Source organism: Pelmatolapia mariae, linkage group LG3_W (genome assembly GCF_036321145.2).
Source record: "Pelmatolapia mariae isolate MD_Pm_ZW linkage group LG3_W, Pm_UMD_F_2, whole genome shotgun sequence".
Classification (NCBI taxonomy): domain Eukaryota; kingdom Metazoa; phylum Chordata; class Actinopteri; order Cichliformes; family Cichlidae; genus Pelmatolapia; species Pelmatolapia mariae.
The window spans coordinates 76,992,379-77,012,459 of record NC_086229.1 but is presented as its reverse complement, the minus strand read 5'-3'; the positions used below and the strand labels follow the sequence as shown (position 1 = coordinate 77,012,459).

The window sequence follows — 20,081 nt, the reverse complement described above, 5'->3', positions numbered from 1 at the left end:
TCACGCTTCATTCTGCAGATGTTACCGTGATCGGTCCAGAACTTAAATGATCTGTCAAGAAACGAGAAGCAGCATTTTGAATGAAACCTAACTTTCCTTCCCCCATTTTTAAAAAGGTCTCATTTTACTTCTCTTCTCCTTTCAAACGCACGTTACTACTGTGAAAACAAGAACTCCCTTGAAATAACTCGCAAGTTCAGCTTTGTTAAAAGAGAAATCCACTCATTACGGAACGAGCACACACTTCAAATAAATTCATGTGCGTCAGTGTGGAACTGGAAAGCGACCTATTTCGCAACACCAGTGTCTGTCTCTGTGGGTGTTTGTCTACTTTCACCTCCTATAAAAAGCTCAGACAGCGAGAGAGGCAGCTTAGAAAGAGGGAGACGGCACATTAACATTCTCAGTGCGTCCACTTTTGGGGGTTTTTTTCTGGGGCGCTCTCTCTTTTTAAGGCACAAAAAAGGAGGAATTAAGCGGTCTGACGCAAAACATGAACGCAGCCTTTTGCAGGCCAGGAGGATGTTTAAACAAATACCTGCAGCTACATCTGAGCACGGCCTTTGGGAGTTGCTTATCACCTGAAAAAGTTCAACCTCAATGCACAAAAGAGCAGCATTAAATGTGTTACAGAAGTGTTTGAATGTTTCTCTTCGCTGTCACTTTAACTGGACGAGATGGCTAAAAAAGTCCTCAGAAGAATTCGTCTCAACCTCTTTTCCTATCTCTCTCCCTCGCTCTGTCTTCTGTTGCGCTCCAACTCTCAGAGGTGTCTGGGAGTTGGCGTGCAACAGCCGATTTACCAAGAGATAGGCCCTGATGAGATCGCAAGCAGCGCTGCACCTTGGCCAAGAAACCGAGTGGTGGGGAGGAGGAGGATAGGGGGGCTCAGGAGAGTTGCAAAATGCGCATGAGGTGTGGAGGAGAGCTATAAAAATATGCTTCTAAGTGAGAGATAAAAAGGTGAGTGCATAGTTACAGGAAGGGCCCGAGGAAGATGAGCTAAGAGGAACAGATCTAAAAATGGGGAAAAAAAAAAAAGTGTTACGATGGCGAGCTATCACCCTGCGTTTAACCAGCAGCATCAGGTACCGCATGAAAATGACAACATTAGGTTGTCACATGTGCGCTCGCCCGTGAAAGCCCACACCGAAAGGCTTCACGGTGCTGCGAGACGCCCCCTCCTCCTCTTCCTCTTTTATTCTCGTAGCTCTCCGTCGCAGCTCCTTCTTCTTCCGGCTCTCTGCGGTTTTTACGTGGCCTCGTGTAAAAGGTCGCCTCTCGCTTCCTTTTTTGACCTTCACAGATATCGGAGGTCAGAGGGGTCAACACAGCCACTCAGCACAGAGGCACCGTGCTGAGGAATGTGCTTTTGTTTGTCCCCTCTTTCGCCCGACCCCTCTTGACTAATGTACACTACCTGTGTTTGCCACAATAGTTGAATATAGATTAGAGGACAGTATAAATTCCTCTGGGCCACAGGTGTCTTCAACCAGTGGGGACGTAATCAGAAAGAGCTTTTTAACATAAAGCCTGGAAACTGTGGCTCAGCTACAGGCTAAAAAAACAAACAAACAAACAAAAAATCCAAATTTCTTTTTCGTTTTTTTTTTATTTTTTTTAAAAAACCTCTTTAAAATTTAAGAACTTTTTTTTTTTTTGCTTTTTTTCTCTAAATCTTTAACTTGATGTTAAACTGTGTCCGTTCTTTGAATTATTGTGATGCAAACAGATAAATAAGTGCTTGCAGCACGTTTATAAATAATCAAACTTCTGAGGAAAAATACACTGCGTTTACAAGAACTGTCGACCGATCGCAATCTAAGCAGCATTATCGCCACGGGCTGAAGACGAGAAGCCGCCAGCATCACTAAGGAAGTAAATTTAGCCGGATGGCTACCGGAGATGGGCAGTAACGTGTTAAAACACACACACACACACACAAAGTAACTGTAATCCGATTACTTTTTCCAAGTATCGAGTAAAGTAAAGGATTACTTTGGAAAAAGGTAATTAGATTACTGTTACTTTCCCATAAGCAAACTGCATTACTAAACCCTGATTTTGTTTGTGAGAGTGTCTCACGACAATGACGTACGAGTGTGCGACATCGAAGTGTGCAGATCAACAATGGATAACATGGAGTGCGGCAGAGAGTACGACCATGCAGCAGGCTGAAAGGTCTATTGCTTTATAACATATTCAGGTTGTGTGTCATGTTTTTTTTTAAACTAAGTAATAAACTAATTACTTTTGAAAATAAGTAATCAGTAAAGTAACAGAATTACTTTCTTTGATAAGTAATCCACTAATTACTATTTTCAAGTAACTTGACCAACACTGCTGACCACCCAGATCTCACCCACAGGCGTGTGTGGCTGTGCCCAGCGTATTTTTCTCACATCTTTTGAGACACGTCTGCAGACAGTGAAGCTGGAAATTTGAAAAGTCTGTTTGTTTGCGTGGTGTGTCACACAATCTCAGCGTGTTGTTTATGATTTTATGTTTGTAAGAAGGGGTTAAACATTCAGCGGACTGATGAGCTTTAAAAAGGGCTGGTCAGAGCGATTTACAGTCGTCATTTTCTTCTTTGAAACCAAACAAAACCACCAAGCTGACAACTTAAAAACAGAAACCAATGAGAGACTGGATGATCACAAATACACTGCATGGTGAAATCCATACAATGGCAGTGATGACAATGATGAGCATTTCTGGTCACGTGAAGGGCCATCCAGCGATCGTCAGTTATTTAGTGAGACGTTCTCAAGGAGCCAGACCACTAAAATATTCAAATAAAACAAAAATCCTCCCCCACAAAGTCCTACGTGTCTAAACAACTGCAGACTCCAGGATAAAATGTAGCAGGGGCTGCTAAAGAATAAATTGTGTGATGTGTTACTGTGAGGGTGAAAAACACTGACCGGCATTAATAGATTTGCTTTAAGATTCAAGACCAAAATCTTTTAAGGATTCCCAAAACCTGAAAAAACGTGTATTAGACAAGAAGCTCCCATTTCATATTAAACTCACCTTTTCTCATTGCCATAGGATTTCTGTGCAACTTTTGCGTGTAGGATCATGACAGTTTGGTCTCCTCGCTCCTTCAGGTAATTCCTCATCGCTTCTCTGCAGGAAGAGAAAAAAGAAGAGAGATAAATTAAACCAGCTATTTTCTAATCTGAAAGAGGAAGTGACGTGAGTGCAACTTCACAGAAGACTTAAGAGGAGGCCACCCTCCTTGTGTATACATGCACATGCAGTACACTTGCAGCGACCTCTGAAAAGCCACAGCCTCCACAATATGCTAGCAGAGAAGCTGTGCTCTCCCTGGGTCCATCCGAGGTTTAAGGGGGGAGCAAGAAAACACCAGAGCCAAAAAAACAAAAACAGAGCTGAGCTCATCACCAAAGATTCCTCATGTCGTGTCAAAAATGTTGCAAGGGCCGTGCTCCGATTACTTCTGTCAACTCTGCCAAAACTTCTCACCTCCCACTACACCCCCAACCCCCCCCCTTCACAGGCGCGAGCCGAAAGCTTGCTCGACTGAGAGGCGCGGAGGTGAAAGATCGGGCTTAGACGCACAATTAAAGCACGTCATGCGCATGGAGAGCAACATACTTTGACCCGATCGCTACACATGCACAGATGTCAGTGACACCTGACACGCCAGGGGATCCTCACAGGGCTTCCCATTCAAACACACACACGGCTTTTCACTCTAGCACGTTATACTAGGCCGCACACTCGGCTTAGACATGCCCTTTGTTATGAAAAGCAAGGGGCCTCCTCAGTGTGTGTGCGGGACACAGGGGCATTTGGGGGATTGGGCGATACAGAAGAAGAGGAGAAAGCATGATAAGGCAATTATTTTTCTGATTATTTCAGTCTCACTGCAACACTAAAAATCTGTTTTCTCTAAATTACTGATCGCCAGCAGCTATAAATGAGACTAATAGAGGTACGATCCTGGAATTCCACACAGATGAGGCCGTTTAACTGATCTGCAGCAGCCTGACATCACTTCAACACCACATGGAGAAAATGATATCAAGCCGGGGTGGACGGGGGAGTGCGTACGACTCCAGTTCGACTCTGTGGAAAACAGTGGTTTCATTAAAACGTTGGACTTCTCCGCACGGATGCATTTAGAATGTGATTACGTTATTAAAGGACGTAACCCTTCTCTGGGAAGTGAATGAAATCGTCACTGGTGTCTCTCACACACACACACACTCTAACCCCGGCGGGTGGAGTGGAGGGGGACTCCTGTGCTCAAAGCTCTGATTGATTATGGAGAGAAAACACAGTCCAGGCCTGCTGATGTCAGACCCTGCAGGGCACATGTCACACCTCTGATACTGCCTGTGACCTACTGCTCCCACAGGAAGGATGACACACACACAGTATGAATCACATTTATTTCATCCCATTTATACAGGGTTAGGGCAGTTACCACTTAGAGCAGGGGTCCCCAATCCCAGTCCACGAGGGCCGGTGTCTCAGCATGTCTTGAAGTTCTCCAGAGGCCTGGTAATGAACTAATCATGTGATTCAGGTGTGTTGACCCAGGGTGAGATCTACAACCTGCAGGGACACCGGCCCTCGCGGACTGGGATTGGGGACCCCTGACTTAGAGGAGGCTTCTAAAAGATGGTTTGCATCTTATGCATGTCCTAAAGACCCTAAACGTTTAGATCAAGTCATTCACAAAAAAAAGATAAAGATATACAATTTGGAGCGACAAGTAAAATGCATGAACAGTTTCAGTTTGGCAATCATGTGGCCCCCTAACAGCGGGATCTTAGCTTGTCTGCCTAGAGACTGCTCTGCAACCGTCTGCCAAACACCAGTGATGGAAGAAGAGTGTATTCACAGACCAGATGGTGAAAATCTCCGTGCGATTGTGTTGATTGATAGCAGACTGCCACAGCTGGCCGTAGTTTCCAGCTACTCAGAGCCGTAGTTGTGCCTTACTGCTGTAGTCCGTACATTTCAAAAGATACAACTTTTACTCTGAGGACGGATTTTACATTTCTGCAGGTTTTTAGTTTATACTACCGCTCAGCGACTTCATATGCTTACATGTAAACTACAGGCTGCTGTGGCGATCTGCGAGGGACCAACGCAGTCACAACAAGATTTTTGGTGCATTCACCCTGTTTGTCATTTCACCCAGTCACAGCCAGCAGCCTCCAGGAGCCACTCCCCAACCAGTCGGTGACCAGAGGACGCATCGTGTCCAATATGGCAGACACCTTGAGCAAAGTACACATGAGAAACTTCTATAACACAGGAACACAACCTCTTTAATGGCTTCTGATATTAAACTAAACCTATCAGTTTTACATAACCTTTAAAACATCCAACAGTGTTAGCTTCAAGCACCTAAATAAATCAGAGAACATCTTTAAATGATGCTTTATCCCCATTTTCAGCTCTGTTTTTTTTAATCTTGTACTCACTAATGGAGAAGCTTTGTATAAGTCACACTTAAAATAATCTATGTTTATCTTTAATAATGGCCTGGGTGCACACCCAGGTAGTTTTATCTGCCATCCCCCTCCTGCTAAACCAGCTTCCTTCTGATTGGCTGCACCTTGCAAACAGAAAACAATATGTATAAGACCATGTAAGTGACATCATCTCTCACTGATCTCATACAGAGTCATGAGTAGAGAAAACAAAACACAAATCCTTGTCTTTGGGTTTACAAAGATCATCTATGCATGTGCTGACCTCCTTATATGTTTGATAAGAGCAGCACGACTATAAAGGTCCACTCAGACCATGCATTCGGTGCCATATTTAATGAGATCTTTGGGCTCCGTCACTCATTTTGAAGCTTATGTTGTCAACATTTTGGAATCAGTTCTTGTCCTCCTGACAAAAGGAAATAAAACACCAAATAAAAAAAAAAGAAACGTTACATCAGCCAGCCTCAGAGTTGGGGTCACGCTCATAAAAAAGGGAAGCAGTTTGATCAAATATTTAAATACAATGGCACGTAGTTACTGCACGACCACAAAATGTAATGCTAGTGTTTGTTAAGTGTCGTGCGACAGCCTCGGCTTGTGGTTGACACCGTTTCAGCGCTCACCAAACCCTTCCAGACCACTGTGGCTGAGTTGGGGAGAGACCATTCCCCATCAAGACACAAATGCTTTGGCACACGATCGCGCTTTGACTCACAGCGGCTCTTTATGCATGCTGATTTTCACTTCAGAGCGCCTCCAAACAACCACTGAATAGATAACAAAGATGCACCACATGTGGCAGCAATCATGTGAAACTGAATATCCTATGATCAGATGGAAAAAAAGAAAAAAAAAAAACAACAACACAAAAGTCCCCAACACTGGGTCCATCGATCCAAACTTGTGCTGTGTAGCCAAGCTTTGTTCAAACCCGCAGAATTTTATATGAAAATCTAGCGGGGAACAAGAGCTTTATAAAGATACCAAATATGTCTCGAAGGATTTCGGGGGAGACGAGTATAAAATGATGCAAAAGACATCAAAAAAAGATGACAGATGACTATCACGATGCAGTGAACCAGAAACATCAGGACTTTACGCAGGAGCTGTGTATCAGAGGGGAAAACCCCTAAAAATGGATTAAAGCAGTATTTGTGCATTTGTTCTCTATATTGCACCATTACCCTGTGCATTATTATTCAGTCTTCAGTAATGTGTCAACAGGGTTTTTCCTGTCACCCCACCCAAAAGGTTTGGACTTCCCCCCCTGAAGGAATACGGGTGTAATAAAATATTTTTTTTTTCTTCTTACTGAAGCATAAAACAGACAATTCAATATGATATTTACTGCCTAACATACATTTCGTTCCAAACAGAGGTGTCACATATAGAGGTGCCAGAAATATTTTTTTTTCTTTTATACACAAACAGCTATGCCCATGTGTGTATTAATAATAAAGACAATGGAAACGGGACATGCTTCCAAAATCTTTTTCGTGCTACAAAATGCAGGTGGCAGCAGGAGAGTAACGAGATTCCCGTCTCTTAAATGACTCGTACTCGTACGTCTCGCAACGATATCGATAAAGACGTGGCTTTGATCTAACACATTCACCCTAACACGACAGGGCCGTCTTGAGTAATCATTTGTGGCTTATACAGAGTGAAACACGAGCGCACGCACGCCACACAGACTCCGTCTGAGCGCTGGAGACGGAAGGAGAAGTGAGAGAGACTGTGACCAGAATCAGCTCTACTTCCTGTGCAAGACTAGCACGCAGCAGATGCATGAAATTCCTGTGCAAATCAAAATACGAGTAAGGTAAGACCAAATTTCAAAACATTACACTGTGTTCATTTGTATTTGAGGGATTAAAAAAACTGGGGGTAACAAAAAAAAAAAAAAAAAAAAAATCAGCCCTTCATTCATGCAGAGACAGGAAACGAGGGTCACTTCAATTAAACCGAGTACGCCCACATGTAATAAAACCAATAACCACAGATAAGAGTCTACATCACACACTCACACAGAAAAGTAACAGCATCTGAGCTGCAGGTTTAATTTCTGACGGGCTTTATTTAGGTCCAAAAAATGTGCTAAAAGGCAGTCGGCGACAGCGAGTGAAAAGAAGGAGAGGGGTCAGAAATAAAACGTGAGGGGAGGAGATCGGGCAAAAGAAAAAAAATCGGAACATACGAAACAAAAGAAGACACGCTTGAGAGGTGAGACAAAAATGTGCCAGACAGATTTATAAAAAGAGGCGTATCTTTAACAGCAGGCGATATGGGGTGTGTGTGTGTGTGTGTGTGTGTGTGTGTGTGTGTGTGAGTGAGAGAGAGAGAGAAGGGGTGAGGTTAAGTCAGGCTACAGATGCAGCAGAGCAGACAGGCATCTGCCCCGTACATCTGCCACAGCGTCTTCAGCAGAGCAGCACTGTCACAGGACCCCCTGTGAACACACTCAAACACACGCACACGAAGAGCAGAGGGGTGGGGGCACATTAATACACACATGCGCGGTGAAACAGCTCAATTAAGATGATCAGACAGTAATTAGTTTGCACCTTGTGCACCACAAAAGGTAGATTACACACAATTGTAGTGTGGGGCTTTGGGTTAAAGCATTAACAAACAGCCACTTTAGCCTCCTTTTACAAGGCTAGGAGACGTGGCCTTCACACACACACCCCTCACTGTTTGATGTCTGACCTCCTGGATGAGCCGTGTAAGCCTCTAACACACTCACACAAAAATGGAAAATTGCTGACTACTGTGGGATATTGCCACAGCTTGCACTCATCTCAGCTCTGGTCATTTGCCACGCGGTAAACAGAGTAAATCCTCCGCTTTGACATTTCTGCATCAACGACAAAATTAAAGAAAATTAAAATATGCAAACAGAATCCGAATTAAAACAGCGCTGATGTCGTTGCTTGAGTGACGTCACCGATCACGCAGGAGAATATTGCAGTGGGTACTCGCGCCCTCAGTGTTGGTACATATGGTATGGCAGGTATAATCTGATCCTAAAACATACGGTGAATCAAACAGGCAGATCAACCCACTGTGACCAGTGAAGTCAAATAAATAAATACCTGCTTCTTCTTCTAATTGTAGCTGTGATTAACAGTTTGAAATGGCTCATTTATGCTATTGACAATACAGTTCCTGCAGATATGTTGATATCAGCATTTTATAACAACTGATGAATGGCAAAAAATGTTAGGGAAACGGCTTTTGTTTTTGTGTCTGAAAGAAAATAAACATATTGGCCCATACCTTGAATTGTTACAATCACCAAATATCAAAATCAGTATTGGTTTTTAAAGTGCTTTAAGTCAAACTCTACGTGCCCATTAGACTGTACTCCCTTATGACTAATTTCCAAATTTTTATATTTGGAAATTTATACTTTATAGACTGAATGTGTAAAGTGATCCATTTTCTGTTTCTTTGCTTGTTATTTTCAAATAACCAGTAAATTAGTTGCCAGTAAACTTGGCAACCCAGCCTGTATTCTCATGTTGAGTCCGTTTGTGTAAATTTGTGCAAGTGGATGTGTCTGAACCCTAGAAGCGTTTGTTCCAGTTGAGTAGCCTCCCTGACAGTGTGAACCTCTAGGACCTGGAGGTTTGGCTGCCATAAAAAGCTCCTGCGGGATGCTGCAAAATTTTAGAGCAGCACCCAAAGAAAACCTGCGGACACGAAGACTCTACGGCAGATTGACAGGCCAACAAAGACCATAACCATAGTCACATGAACTAAACGAGCTCTGTTGTGCCTTTCGGCTGTTTGTTAAAGAGTGTTTTGTGTTGGTCATATTTCTGGCCATCAAAAACCATCAGACGAATCGAAGGGCCAGTGCGAGCCAGCGGACTGGCAGCACATGAATAAAGAGGGGGACACATCAAAAGGTGCAGGGGCCCCTTTTTCCAAAACCACGCTATGCTGTTCCAGGCAACACGCAACCCCCTCATTTTCCCCGCTGAGTGCCACGCGCAAAAGCCGAGCGACACACACACATACAGTCTTTGTTATTCAGAACAGCAAACACCAATAAGCAAACAAGTGCGTGCGCACACACACACAATCCCTAAAAAGCAACCCACATCATCCATCAACGGTCTGGATTCACCCAAATGTTACTCCAAGTAACTTGGAGCAAACTTAAGAAGAACACAATAATCAAAAACTTGCAGTACGGCTCGTCAAAAAAGCTACACACAGTAAGACGAGTACAGCGCAGAGAGCGCACATTTGGACCGTGAGGCCTCAGAAAGGGTTATTTATTGCTTCTCTAGCATGTTTCTCCACAAACAACGGCAAAAATAGCACAGTTCATTTCAACACAAGCACATTAAAACAGTCCCAAAGGAGGAGAGTCTGCAGAGATCTAAGTAATGAGCGATCAATAGCAGAACAAAAATGAGGTAATACAGCAAAGCTGGGGTCAACAGAAAGCAGCTGTGCAGGACTCCACAGTAAAGCTGCACATGTCGTACGCTATTGTTGTATAAACAACAACGTTGCAGCTCGTCAGCAGCGGTTGTTAGAGACGCATTTCTAATCCTATGTCTCCGCTTCTGGAGATCACAGCCTGAAATGAGCTCCTTGCTGCCTCAACAAATTTTATGTGGCAAATCTACTGGTGAATATAAAATTATTAAAACGCTTATAAAAATTAGGGGTGGAAATCGTAGTTAAAAACAAAAAAGTTCCTGTTAAAGAGAAAAGCGAGGTATTTATTATTCACATGGTGTCAGTTGGAGATGTGCCAGTGGACAATGTCGAGAATCGTTCGTGTTAATAGTGATAGCTCGTCAACTAAGGAGGTTTTTTAACTAACATCCCCACTGATGCATTAAGTTGACACTGTCACATGATGAGTTTCATTTTTAACTGTTTCTGCAACGCCACAGTTACACATGTACCCTCAATGTACAATCAACACTTGCAAAACAGACGGGTATGGGCGTGCACCAGCGCGTGTACAAAGTTCATGCTTGGACTTCTGCACGCTTTGAAGGTAATGTGCGTGTGTCGTGTGTGTGTGTGTGTGTCGTGTGTGTAGTGGCTACACAGACCAGTCATAATCATGATCTAGCAAGAGAAAACAGGCTAAAGAATGAAAAGAAAAAAAAACTGGATGAATAAGCAGAACTAACGGTCTAAGTAAAAAAGAAAAGAGAAATAAATCACTTAATAACTTTAGAGCCTTGCAGCTGATATCCACCCACTAATGTAATCACCCAACACTAGGTTTGGGTGAAGCAAATCACCCAACCTTAGTGTCAAGTGTGCGCCTCTTATGCTTCACCATTTGAGTTTATAAGTAATCATCAATGATTTGAAGTAGCTTTAAGCTTATCTTTTTAAGAAAAAAGGGGAGGGGCATGGAGTTAAACAACAGGGTGGAAAAAATTGTGTAGTTTTTGATGTTTTTTATTGCAAAGTTTTCTTTTTTATTGGTAATCCCAGAGTGGTATTAGTAAGCCACATATTAGGGATACTTCAGAGGGTCTCTATACTTTCATTCTTTTGAGAATGAAGTGTCCAAAATAGTAATAATCAAAACAAAATCAAATCTAGAAAACAAACAAACAAAAAACAGGTAGCAAATACCTTCGGGAGGGGCGGGTCCCTAGAATAGGTGTTCACAAGAACACAACGGCACACATAAACAAAGGTACACACAAAACCCAGCACTATGACAACAAAACAAGCTCTAAAGGGACCACGAGTGCGTGTGCACACTCACCTTGTTAGGCGCTGTGGCTGAGGGCACTCCCCGAACTTCCTGCAAAGACACAAAGTGAGAAGAAAACATGAGTGGGTTGGTTATCAACCACGAACACACGCAGAGTAAACAGTGCATTGCAAAAAAAAAAAAAAAAAAAAACCAGCACATGTACAAACGCACATAAAAAGCAGCGTGGCCTTGGCAGCGTGTAATGGCAGTGTGTTCAAACAGAGGACGTGCCAAACGTCGCGCCGCTTGTTTGCCGTGAAAATACGATTTTGTGTTTTCAGGTTAAAGCAAATGAATTTTGTTCAAACTAATTGCCGTCGTGTTGAAACACGTTGAACATCAATGGGGAAAAAACCCACTGGGTTCAGATCAGCTAATCGGTATATTTAGTATTACTACTGAATTTCAGAAACTCAAGTTCAGCAGCTGAACAAACAACGGTTCTTCAATGGCCAACACGCTCAACAAACAGGCGTGAAGGGTTTGAGATTACAGAGATTTTAAATGGTGCTCAGAGAAGCCCTAACCATATTTATCTCTATTATCTGTGTTACTATAAGCTATAATCTTAAAATAACACATTGATGTAGTCGTGAAGATCCTATTGATAGCAAAACACACACCCCAAAGACAAAAAACAAAAATGAAAGAAACAAAAACCCAACACACACACACACACACAATAATACAAAAGCAGCTCTCTGGCTTTGTGTTTGCAAATCTGAATTGTAAAACCTGAACAAGAACATCTGACTTGATGAATTTTTTTGGCAGTGCCTCCAATCCACTGGTGCTGAAGGCATATTGCAGCGATTTAAAAATTACAAACCACAGGGACAGAAATTCTCATTTTAAAATACGAGGTACTGCACCAATTTAATTACTTCATTGGTATTTCTGAATTAACAGCAAAAGGCGTGAATTTCAACAAGAAAACTGATCTTTTTAATTTCTCCTGTGAATGCAAATTATTCTAAAGTATTCAGAGTGTGCAAAAATACAGATTGAAAAGCATTTTAGCTGAACGCACCGACATTCTGCCTGCAATTTTGTAAAGAAAGACCGCTCCGAGGCATGGCACTCCTCAGGTTAAAAGGTCTCCGTTATACTGACGGTTCATTGATTCTTCAGGGAAACGGTAAAAATAAGCAGAGAAGGTAAACGTGCTTAGTTAATGTGAGTCAGCCAAGGACCATAATGAAACAAGAGCTGGACTGAACGAGTTTTTGAAATGGCTCGTTTGGTTGATTGATTGATGATTTTTCCCCCCCCTCCATGTATGGAGTCATCACTCAATTACACACCAACTCAAAACATCCGTAACAAGAAAAAGAAACAGAACAAACATGGAGGAAGTGCTTAACCCTCTGAGTCAAAAGCATGAAAGAATATCAAACCTCTACTACTACTACAACTACTACATCTACCTCTGTCTTAGGACAGTGAGCAAGACTCATATCAGTCCTTTGTTATTAAAACGTTTTTGTGCTCCACATTGCCATTATCCTGTCCTGTTGCAGGTTCTATGTGGATAAACTCTGAAAGTAGAACAGGGCCTGCTGTGGGTAGCAGCCGTGTAAGACGCTGTGGTTGCAGTTCAGTCAGCAGGTCCTCTGATAGAATAACAGGAGAAGCAAATAAATGGCGCTTTGAGGACCCAGCTGGGGCTGGCTGGCTGGTAGGCAGCAGCTAAACTCGCTAATTAAAACACATACAGTTCATCATAAATAAACTAAGGGCACAGTCCAAGCTTTTAAGGTGTGTGCGCTTAAAACAATGAATATTAACAGAAGACAGCATGGTGAACAGAGAAGGAAGAATTTGTGAATTGTATATTTATTCTCGAGCCGAGGTGATTTTGCAAACATCTGTCATGACACAAAGCCTGAATTTAACTCAAACTGTTGGGTGAATCATGACTGAGATGGATAGATCGTTTATTCTACCCAAACGAAACAAAGTGACGTGAGTTTGTGCTGAGAGGGCTGTTCTGCACAGTTTAAACCCCAACGCAACAAAAGAAGAAGATTACAGGATCAGTCAGGTAACCATTTTTTGCCCTCAGCTTAAGGTTCATGACCCGACTTTTAAATCCTCAAATTTCCGTGATTATGAAGACGTCACATGCTACCAGTCACTAAAGTTTCTGCCCCAAATGTTGAAAGCTGACTTGAAGTCAAATTCAGTGTGCTGGAAAACTGATGAATCAATATACTGTCACTGAGTCATACTCAAACTCTTAGTAATAGATGTAGCGAGGAAACCACCGCAAACAACCACATGTACGACGATGGGGTGTAAAGTTACAACATATCTCAGCTGAGTGTGACGGTTTCATGGTCAACTTATTTCTTTTATGCTTGTAAAGCAACACGTCGAGCCTTTTACACGCAATACAGAGAAACTGTTTCACTATTCTCCTCAGGACTAAAAAAAAAAAAAAAAAAAAATCTAAATCTGCAAGGAACAAAATCTCTTTAGGATAATAAGTCACTGCTAACCAATGAAAACATGTAAAAAAAGGGGAACAAATGATGTGGTTTTGTGACAGGCTGTATCTCAAGACAACTTTGCCAAGTTGTAGACACAACACTGGTTTGTCTGTCGAGTTCGGTGCGCTTCTCTAATTAAACTCTGATTAAACAGGTCAGAGTTAAGTATGTTAACATTACACTACTGGTTGAAATTGGTCAGCTATAAGGACTGGACTGAAAATGAGTGAAAAAGCAGCCAAGATCCAAAGAAAAACTTTGACAGATGTAGAGAAAGCCTAGGGGTATCGCTCAAAAACATGCTTTAGAAAAAAGGGAAAAAAAAGAAGAAAAAAAAAGGGGTGTGTGGCCCAAGACTTTTGCACAATACGGTAGAAACAGTCGGCATGGATACGTGTGCTTGATTGCACCTACACCTTACAACCTCAGTGGGAGCACAAAGAAAAGCCATTTGTCTGAGACTGACCATTACGACTCGGATCCTGTGTACTCGGGTTGGATGGAGCCTCTGTAAACGATCATAATAAGGGTCTGGATGTGAAGCAGCGTGAAATCGTCAGAATTACAAGTGCTAAATCAAAAAATAGTGGGTGGCAAAAAAATAAAGTAAAAAAATACAATTAAGTAAGAATCCAACATTCAGACCACCTTCTGTTTTACAAGAGCGGGTGTTGGTGGTCAGGAAATTACACTTTTTTGTGTTTTCTTCCACACAAAAGGCTTCAATATTCTCTGAACAGTTTCTCAAATGAAAAACGCTGCATACTCTTTATAATGTGTGGCTTAATTACCAGCGAATCAAGTGATCTCAATGGAGTCCGGTTAGCTACAGTTATACTGTAATAGAGCGGTTTGGAAGCATCAGAGTTTTGTGCACAGCTCAGTGAAATAAGAGCTTGAAAACAGTGTCGGTTTTCTATTTATTGACTCAAGGCTGAAGTTTTATTTAAATTTAAACCCCAAGAATCAGAATGTGCAAACTAAATTTCACAGAGACCAAGGACACATCGTTAAAATATCCCATTTTGTAGGACCATAACCCAAAAAGAAAGAATCGGTTCACCGTCACACACATGAGAATGAGTCTGAAAGGCAAATGGTTGGTCAAACATTCAAACATAAACATATCTGCTATCACAAAACTGTCTGGGTTTAAGTGCTTATGTCTGCAGATCTACATATTAAGTTATTAAAAGGCAGTTATATAAAAGTGCCCAGTGTGTCTACGAAAAAAAAAAAAAAAAAAAAAATGGCGATTAGGATTTTTATTCTCGTGTAGGATGTGGTAGCTTTGCATGCTGCCTGTAAGTATGTCACTACATCGTAGATAGCATCAGTAAACACAGAGATACTGTGTCACTCAACTGGTTAGGGGTTTTAGCATGCAAGCCTTGGGTGCAACTTTTAGAAAAGTAGTCATGATGCCACAAAGAGATGGATAAAAATAGCACGAAAAAACAAAACAAAAAAAGGCAAGGGGAAGAGGGGATGAAGGGCAGGAGAACGGGAGAGAAACTGAAAGCATGATCTGTGCCAGAGACAGACGGAGCGAGTGGAGGTGGAATAATTATAAAGGAGGGCAATCAATAAGGTTCCCACAGTGAAACACTGATGCCTCAACAAACTAATGGATTCCAGACGGCTCTCTGTTCTCTCCCCCTGCTTCCAAACCTAACCCGAACCACTGCAAGCAGGAACCAAGCGAGGAAGGAACAATACGGGGAAAGTGTAGGGGAGATTACAGGAGAGGCGAGCAACACCGAGAGGATGGTGCATAGAGGAAAGAGGGCGAGGAGATCAAATTTAAGGATTTAGAGGTGGATGGATGGAAGAAGAAAATAAAGACTGCTTCCTTTCTTTTCTATGTCTGCACTTAGTTTTTTTGTGTGTGTGCATTGAATTCACTACTATCAAATGAAAGTAAAGCCTGCAAAATTTATTATAGACATAATTTACAATACGCACTGATCTCTATTCTCGCACATTCTGATTCTTCATTGGGGTTATATGCAAACATTGTGGATGGCAAGACTGATTTTACTGCAAAGTAGAGCACAGAGATCAAGGCGGTCAATTGTTAAAGAGTTAGCAAGTTCTGTGAAAAACCACAGTCCACATTTCCATTCACCTCCACAGAATCACTCGAGACACAAAACACCAACAAGAAAAGACCTAGCACAGGAAACCACAAAAGGTAGAGCTGCAATGGCAAAAGAAAGGCATGCTGACTGTTGCAGCTGCAGTTTTCGGGTAGGCTTGCCTACAGTCAGATGTCTCATTTCGTGCCAAAGTTCATCAAAGTTCAGTTCGCGCTTTGGTGACTCAAGGGTAGCACAAAAAGCAACCTGAACCCCATCAAAAGCGAATCCTCAGAGTGCACAGAGATTAGATTTTTAGCTACACTTGAGCCTTTCTTGAATAGTTTTCATTCACTTATTAATGTTGCATGCTTAACTGCGTTCATCATTCCTGTTCAGCTGGTTTGCCTCACTTTGCGTCTGCATTTTAATGCACTTTGCATCTCCTCGGGGTGCTAGACAAGAAGCTACTAAACATAAAAATATGTCTCATCTTTTCCTTTGGACTTCATGACCTAAGGAATGAGTAAGAATTTTGTCTGATTTCTTCCTCCTCCTCTAACACTTTCCTATGAATATGACGAGACACAGGGTTTCATAAGCAGTTTAAATGGGACATTTGAAAGTTGAGTTACTGCTAAATAGCCAGCCGCAGACAGGTAGGTTGGTAGCCTTAGAAGAAAAAAAAAACCTCATTAAGCCGTCACTGAAGGTGGATGCGGTGGAGGAGATACAGTTAGCCAGGAAGGAGTGAGGTCATACTAGCAAATGCTTATTAGGGCAAAAATGGTGAAGGAAAGTTGACAACCAACCAACAAAGATTTTGTGACCCGGGGCTGTCTTTTAGTCATTGCTGCTCCAGCAGGAACCCCCCCCCCCCCTGAAATTGGGTTTTTAGGAAGCGACGAAAGTGCAACTCTGTAAGAGACAGGGCTGCATGTGATTCATACCTCAAGACAATCAGAGAATTTCAAAGCAATAGTGCAAAAAAGTCTGGTTTGGCTTTATCATTTGTCTGTTGCAATCCATTTAAATGTGCTGCAAACTCAAACCCATGTTTTGTTATGTCACCTTTGCTTCCAGATGTGGCTCTCCTTTCTAAATTTGTCTTAAAACACACTCGTTAAAGCCAAACTTTTATCTTCCTCAATCATTTGGTTCCCACTTGCTGCAAGCACCAATATTTTCCCTGTTTCCTCCCCTTTTTCAGTCTTTTAACATGTGTGTTTATAAACCCTGTAATGGCCCTTTGTATTGTGGCCATATCCTATTAGGAACCTGATAGGCCCATTAAAATGCTAAGCCAACTTGCTAGTAGCTTACCTTGGCATAGTTACTTATGGGTTAGTGTGCCAAGGGCAGTGAATAGATATGAGCAGGGACAGTGAGTCTATTTACAAGTGTGCAGTGCAAGGCTATGCCCTTACTCTGGAGTTCCAATGGAAAGCATGAGTGATGTCTCTGTCAGCTTACAAAGGTGTACTATTGGTGCCTTTTGGGTCTTGGTCTGTATGTATATGTAATATGTAATTCAGTAATAATCAATTAATGAGAAGTACAACAAGAGAATGTTTTTAATTCCATATTTTGAAAAGACAGACAGAGGATGAGGGATAATCATGCTAAGCAGGCATGGAGTTAGTCAGGACTGACACTAAATCTGAAAATATTATGGGACTTGGGTTTTCAGTTTAGTATTGTAGGAAGAACGTGGTTTCCAATTTGTTTGGCACAGCTGGCACAGACTTTGTGAAATCAGCTACGTTCTATAGGCTAAATTTTGCAGTAGCTAAGGTTATCCAAATGCTCAAGCAAACATAATATAACTAACTTTATACCTCATAGTAACGATAGCAGGCTACACAGCAACCACCCTAACATTTCAGTCCGTCTTCTCATAAAACTATGAAATTAATATTTTAAATAAAATGAATTTAGGATTACATGCATGGAATAATTAATGGGTTTTTGTGGGTACTGAGAAGTGTGCAACCCTACTGTCACAGACTTCTAAATTTCAGGTATTGTGACACGTCTGTGAAGCAATTCTAGTAATTTATTTGCCAACGTTTTTGAGAGAAAAATGAATTTTCAAGAAAGCAAATGCCCATCACTTCCCATTTTTGGTTCTCCAAACTTGAGAATTTGATGGTGTTTGTGGGTTTTTTATTCTTTTTGGTTAACTCAAACTCTTTCTGACTTTTTTTTTTTTAAACAAAGAGCAATCTAAACACACTTCATCATACTGTCAGAATTTCTTACAGTCTAAATCATTCTAAGTGGAAACAAAAGGCAGATGAGTCAAAGATGATGTATATTAACCACAGCCCTGGTTTCAAAATTGTAGCATACACTTGACATTGATATTTTTAGAAGGGAAAAAAAAGATTTTTGTAATCAAGTTTTAAGGGCAGTTTGTTTTCAGATTCTGAATTTTATGGTGTTGTCACTGGGAGAAAAATCACAAACAAAAAGGTTCCCCCCCACACTTCTTCCTCTTAATTTGCTGCACTCTCCTCCCACCCCCACCCCCTCTGTATATATTAAATAATGCACAGCCACATTTTAACTACAACTGCATGCACAGTTGTTGCGTAGTTTACCACAATTGTGGGTTTTTTCTCAAGATAAAGGCCGACTTAATACAACCGCACATTCTCAGTATCAAAAATACACCGAGTCTGACATCAGCATTTCTTTTCTATTGCATTTTCTACTACCACCAGACTACCAGAAGCATCTCGCTTTGCGCCGTCTGTTGGCTTCACTGGCTTGTGAGTGACAGAATGAGGGTCCTGACAGCACAGCAGATAGCTACCGGCTGAAAGTTTTTGACAGAGAAAAATCTGAGGAGCACAAAGTTAGAGGAATGCTCCCTTCTGTCATGTCACCTGTTTGTTTGCCTGAACCAACGCATGCATTAATCTGGGATGCTGAAGGGAACGCAGCAGAATAGTTTGGGTATTTCCGTTCTTATGCAGCTTTGCAAACCAAAGACTGTCAAGCTTCACCTTTCCAGTGATGGATTAGGTTCACCAAACGAATTGTTCTTAATAGTGTTTGGAGCAAAACCGTACCGAAAGGAAGAAGGAAAAAAGAAAAAAAAAAAAGGACAAAAAGGTTTTTCCCCAATACTGCCAATATCATTTGTTTATATCACTAATTCCCAAAAGCACCTCTTTGTCATTCAGGCTGACTCAGAGTGCACACAGATGGCCACAAATATTCACAAACTGACACCAGACTGACACTTTAATTTCTCAGAGGGTGAACACAAGAGCAGAGACAGGGTGGCAGACCGTATTCTTGTGGTAGCTTATTAAAACCCAGCACCTCTAACCAACAGCAGACACGACTTAAGACGCAGAGTGAAACTCCTCCTAAACCTCCCCTCGGGCCTCCTCCACACAACGTATGCACACAAGTCATAGCAACCATCGCTAATACAAAAGCATGCACGTTTCTCAAATATGGACAAGTGACAGCTGACATCAAGACATGAAACCTAAAAATCTGATTGAATCAAGTATTTGAGTCACTTTATTCGACGCAAATCGAAATGCTACAAGAACAGAAGCCAAACCATTCATCCACTCCCATTAAATGACTCTCTAATGCAACTTTAGAGCCAATAGGTTAAATTGATTCATCAAACACCATAATTGCTGGTTGTAGCTTCTCTAAAAAAATATTAAACCTCCCCCCAGTCTGCAGCTGGCATCAACATTTTAATTGGGGGGTGCTTTTCTTGATGAATCACTACTCTGAAGAACACATCTGTAATTCCTCTTGAATAAAATTAACCTCTGGGTGGAGCGTGGTGGGGAAACGGGGCGGTTGTCTCCCATCCTTCTCTGACAGGTAGCATGACATATGAGGTATTGGTGACAGAGAGGGTTGGCAGTTACTATGAATAGAGGATCGACCACCCGCCTCCGCATGCTAGCACGCGAGCGCACGTTAACACACATCGACACATGCGCACGCAACGGGGGGCTGATTGAGAGTGTGAACTCCGCCTGCCGTTCAGACGGGGATGTGTTTGACAGCTGTGACTGACAGTCCAAACAGTGCTGAGGAAGGAACGAAAAAAAAAGAAACACATCAACACCCGAAGGCTCAGAAGAGACACGAAATGCACACCCCGACACGGCCTCGGTGTGTGCTCGATTGAAAACACACATCCAAAAACACACACATGCTTTTTGCTCTGTTGCTCAGGCATGTATCTGATACGACAAATCAAGCAAGAGGAAAGTTGCATTTTCTGTTCCTCAAACTTCTC

At 42.0% G+C, this 20,081-nt stretch overlaps 1 protein-coding gene across 2 annotated transcripts in view; it reads right to left on the bottom strand.

Moving 5' to 3' along the window:
- Window positions 1-20,081, bottom strand: part of rbpjb (recombination signal binding protein for immunoglobulin kappa J region b) — a 65,028-nt gene that overhangs the window by 11,892 nt on the left and 33,055 nt on the right. For both annotated transcript variants that reach the window (XM_063469923.2, XM_063469926.1), the window contains exons 2-3: window positions 11,236-11,274; window positions 3,034-3,129 (exon numbers count right to left, since the gene is read on the bottom strand). In XM_063469923.2, coding sequence (XP_063325993.1) covers window positions 3,034-3,129; window positions 11,236-11,274 — 135 coding nt within the window. The remainder of the gene's footprint in view (window positions 1-3,033; window positions 3,130-11,235; window positions 11,275-20,081) is intronic.